General features: G+C 47.8%; 1 protein-coding gene across 1 annotated transcript in view; it reads left to right on the forward strand.

The window, feature by feature from the left end:
* The window catches only part of LOC105294433 (calsyntenin-1), a gene marked incomplete at its 3' end in the record, with an annotated part of 52,891 nt that overhangs the window by 41,984 nt on the left and 6,064 nt on the right, over positions 1-4,843 (forward strand). Inside the window, exons 4-5 of the mRNA XM_023532664.1 lie at positions 3,495-3,524; positions 4,680-4,842. Coding sequence (XP_023388432.1) covers positions 3,495-3,524; positions 4,680-4,842 — 193 coding nt within the window. The remainder of the gene's footprint in view (positions 1-3,494; positions 3,525-4,679; position 4,843) is intronic.

Genomic DNA, 4,843 nt, shown 5'->3' on the forward strand with positions numbered 1-4,843 from the left:
GTTCAGTGTCTGGCTTTAAAATACTCCGGAGCCAAGAAGGTTGCAGGGATAAGTGGGGAGACAGCGGAGCACATCACCTCTCTCCCGAGTCTGTCTCTTTCCCCGTGTCCTCGTTCCCTTAGTGGCGCCATCAGCCGGAAACCAGGCAGTTACTCCCCACTCTTTAACTCCCCCTGTGCAGTCACTGACGAAGTCCCATCCTCCTAAAAATTCCTTGGTCCTTCCTGCCCAAGCTGCCTGAGTTTAGCCCCCAGCAGGTCTCACCACGTCTGCCCGCCCCTCGCCTCACTGTGCTTGGATCCATCCTCACGGAAATGTGGTCCTAGATGGACTGAACAGGACCAGTGAAGAGGGTGTGCCACTGGTCTGTAGGTGATGGCTCGGCAGTGACGCGTACGGCGGGTCACTCAGCTGGTCTGGGAACCCAGGTCTGCCAGAGCGCGGCTCCCTGGAAGGCAGGTCGTCACCTGGCAAGATGGCTGTTAAGTCATTCTAGGAAAAAGGACTCGGCCTGCCTAACACTTTACTAAGTACCTGTGGATTTGGGGCAGCAGAATCTGCGGGCACTGCCCATTCAGGCTGCCAGCGTCAGAGCAATCGGTTGAGGACACGTGGACAAGACATAGCACGCATTTTCGCTTCTCATTATCAGTGGATCCAGGCTTTTAGAGAACGGCCTGGAAATACATAATGAGTTTCACAATAACTTGTATTTGATCATTGTACCTCCCTGAGACACTGTTCCTTCCAAAGTTGTGATACAGACACATGTTCAGGGCTCCAGTGAAATTCCCTCCAGACCTTCCTCCTCGTGGGTCCTCGCTCACGGCCCCACAGCACTGGCCTCGCTTGTAGACACGCCCCGATCTGCCCACTTCTCACCACGCACGGGGCTCCCCCGGTTCTGGCCTTCAGCACCTCACGCCCGGAGTACCCCAGTGACCATCTCTGAACGCTCACAGGCTTGTTTTCATCACAGCAGCAGATGGAGTCTTTCAGAATATAAGACATGTTTTAATTTCTGCTCAGAGACAAGCCGACGTCCTTGTAGCAGCCGGTGTCACCTCAATTCCCCGTCTCCGTCTGAGCTCGTCTGCAGCCTGCCCTTCGTGCGGCTGCTGCAGCAGCACCGGCCTCCTTGTCCGGAGCCAGGCCAGGCCCAGGGCTGCCTCAGGGCCTTTGCGCTCGCTGCCCCGCTTCCGAAATCCTTCCTTCAGCTTCCTCTGGTTTCTGTTCAGAGGTTATCTTGTCAACGAAGCCTTCCCTAGCACCTGACTTATAAAATCGAACCACTTCAGCGCCTTCCCACACTCCTGGTCTCCCTCCCCCTCCTCCCGGCATGAAATCTCAAAGGAGAGAGAGGTTTGGGGAGTATAATCTATTGGCAAACAGTTCTGTTCCTCCCAGAAACCATCTCAGGGACATTGCTCGAATGATGAGTGTCTTTGACCCCTTGTTCAACAGAGCGCGGTGGAGGTGGCCTTGCCCAGGTCACACACTTGATCCAGGTCTGAAACCTGCACTTACCTACGTAGTGGCAGTTGTCATGAAGCCACCGTCACTCATGTTTTCTGCAGAACAGTCAACTCTGAGTCAAAAACTGGCAAAGGTTCTCTGAATTAAAGCTAGGCAGCTTGACTTATTTTAAAATGTGTTGTGCAGGACTAATATACACCCCAAAAGTGTAAATATAACAGTGAATTAGCACCTTCTGGAAGACAGTTTGACATACCTGGACCCGGCGATTCTGCTCAGAGGTGTGTCTCCAGAGCAGTAATCGGCAGACTTTTTCTGTAAAGGGCTAAATGGTAAATACTTCAGGTGTGGTGGCTGTAGTGACCCAGCTTTGCCAGTGGAGTGGGCGAGCGGCCATCAACAGTGCACCAGCGAGTGGGAGTGTCTGTGTCCCAGTAAAACTTTGCTTATGGACCCTGAAACCTGAACTTCATACAATTTTCTCATCCCACCATATAACATTTTTTGGCCTTTTTCTACCCACACTTTGATGCATTTTATAAAATATTTGGTATCTATAGCTGTTTATAATATATTTCAAAAGATAACCGTTTTTAGCGTGCCGGTTGTTCAGAAACACACGCGGTGGATTTGGCCTGCGGGCTGTGGCGGCCCCCGGGGACCCTCGGGCGGGCTGTCCAGGAGTGCTGCTGTGACGACGGGGCGGGCGGGCTCCCACGTTCTCCAGTCCGTACTCACTGGGCGCATGTGGCCGCCGAGCACTCGAAATGCGGCCCGTGCGACGGAGGAACCGAATTTTTCATGTTATTTAATTTTAATATTAATTTTAATGATTTAATTTTAAGCCACCCCGTGTGGCTGGCGGCTGCCTCGTTGGCCGGCACAGATCTAAAGAGACACTGTTTGTGCAGCAGGAAGCACATACAGAAACATCCATTAACAGCATTGTTCACAAGCAGCAAAAAAATGACATCACGGTGCATTCACACAATGGAAAATGATTATAGAAATGGTGAACATTTGCTGAGTGCTGTCTTTATGCCACGCGGTGACACTATACCTGTGTCAACTCACTGGGTCCCCACTGTACGTCACAGGGAAAATGATTGCACCATAGCTGCCTGAGCCATCAGGGTGAGATGATCACCAGGCTGACATCACAAGGCTGAGCTTTCACAAGACACAAGAATTCTATACTGTACGATGCCATTTTTCAAACCTCAGAAGCAAAACAAAACAACACTATTTGGGGATATAGAAATATACGGTAAAACCACTGTGAAAAAAAACAAGCAAGAGAATTCAGGCTGTGGTACATTTGGGGGACATAAGGTGCCCTCAGCTCGGCCACACTGATCTTCAGTTTCCTACTCTTGTCCTGGTCCTGGGGCCAGCTGAGCAGCACGACGTCAGCTTACAGATGGTCATTCGAGCCTCACCACAATATTGAATCTCGTTTCGGTTCACATTTAAGCAGATGTTCCATTCGAAAAGGTGTTTACATTTGTGGCCTTGGTTAAGTTAGAGCCAAGCTTAGGTTAGAAATCACCGTTATTTACTCGGTTCAAGAACAGAGGGTTAAAATAAGACCTGTTGCTCCAGCCATTTGTTTCATTAAATCTAACGATGAGCTGAATGTTACCAGAACCTAAGCACAAGAATTTAGCATGAAAACAAAAATCTGAAAACTGTAAAAGGACAGATAGTATGCCATCGTCATCTAATGTTCGTTAAAAGTTCTGACACCTGAGGGTAATATGAAACTTTACAGTGCTATTTCATCCGTAGGTTAGTGTAATTTCAAAATTATGCAGTAGTTTGTGGTAAGTAGGACTGAGACATTTTGTTACCGAAGGTCCAGTTTTGTTATAGCAATTCTAACACATGGCTACTGAGCTAATTGTTAAATTATGTCAAGCTTTTCTATGTCATATTTGCATCTTTGACTTTTTTTCCTGATTGTTCCATCTTCCTTCTTTCTTGTATTACTGACATGGGTTTATCTTTTCTCCCTTTAGAGAGTTTTGAGGTGACAGTCACCAAAGAAGGTGATAAAGGGTTCTTTCTCTCCCTCTTACGAATATTAACCCACTAACTTTGTTTATAAAATTGGGAATCAGCCCTTAAACAGAAGAAGCTGTCATGCTATTTTACCCCAATTTATTCTCCTCTTATTTGTTTTGAAATATATTGATAGAAATTGTTTGTAACCAAACCCTTGGTTAGAAATATCTGGAAATCAGACATCCATTTGAACTATGTGGATAATACTGTACGTTTTCTCTTAACCGAACTTAAGAGAGTCACTTCCTGACCATTTTCTATCGGTCATAATTTTGGAAGAGTTCGATCTTATTTTTATGTGAAATACATTTTGTGAAGTTTGATGTATCCATTGAAACGTTTACCTTTGTTCTCCCATGGGCAAGCACAGAAACCTAGATTTGAACTCCCGGTTAAGCTCGTCAGCCAACTTGGACGTTGAGTCCCCAGGCAGGCTTCCTTTTCCCGTCCGATAGGGCGGATACGGAACAAACGGGGACTGGCCTGCCAGGTCCCCCCCGCGACACACACAGTGCTTAACCGCGATGCTGGCCGTTGAAATGGATGCCTGAAACGTTGGTATTTCTACCTTTCTTGTTCGGTAGTTTGTTTTGATTCCCTAATTTTAGCCAGGCTCATTGCACAGGAAGACTTATCTCTTCTGATTTTTTTTTTTTTTTTTTGACAGACTTTCTGTAATTACGGTGCTGAACCTATATCTCACGCTTCTTCCTCTCTCAACACTTAACTGTGCGTTTTAGCCTTCTGTCTGGTCCAAATCAAAATAGCCGCCCAGCTGTCCCCAGTCGCTGGGGCAGTTTCTCGGTGTTATTGGGCCTGTGCTGTGGGCTAATGAGACCACTTTGACCCTGGAGCTGTCCTAAGTACTCCTGTGAAATGCCTGTCTATATTTTCTCTCTCTTTTGTATTCCTGCATGAGTGGATGCAAAGTTTAAAAAGTTGCTTGGGAAGCCAGACATGCTTCTTTCTACTAAAGCCCCAGAACTCACCCTGTTCACGCACAGCCCCCTGCTTTGTCCACAGACCCTCTAAACCCCTGGCTGCCGAATTGTTGCCGTTTATTTTCTTTGGGGGAGGAGGGGACTGCGCACGTGGTGCGTGTGGCAGGGATTCTAACCTGTGCTGCTTTGACTCCCCAGGTGAGATTTGCGGATTTAAAATTCATGGGCAGAACGTCCCCTTCGACGCGGTGGTGGTGGATAAGTCCACTGGCGAGGGAATAATCCGCTCTAAAGAGAAGCTGGACTGTGAACTGCAGAAAGACTACACATTCACCATCCAGGCCTACGACTGCGGGAAGGGG

This window comes from Pteropus vampyrus, unplaced genomic scaffold (genome assembly GCF_000151845.1).
Source record: "Pteropus vampyrus isolate Shadow unplaced genomic scaffold, Pvam_2.0 Scaffold86, whole genome shotgun sequence".
NCBI classification, from domain to species: Eukaryota; Metazoa; Chordata; class Mammalia; order Chiroptera; family Pteropodidae; genus Pteropus; species Pteropus vampyrus.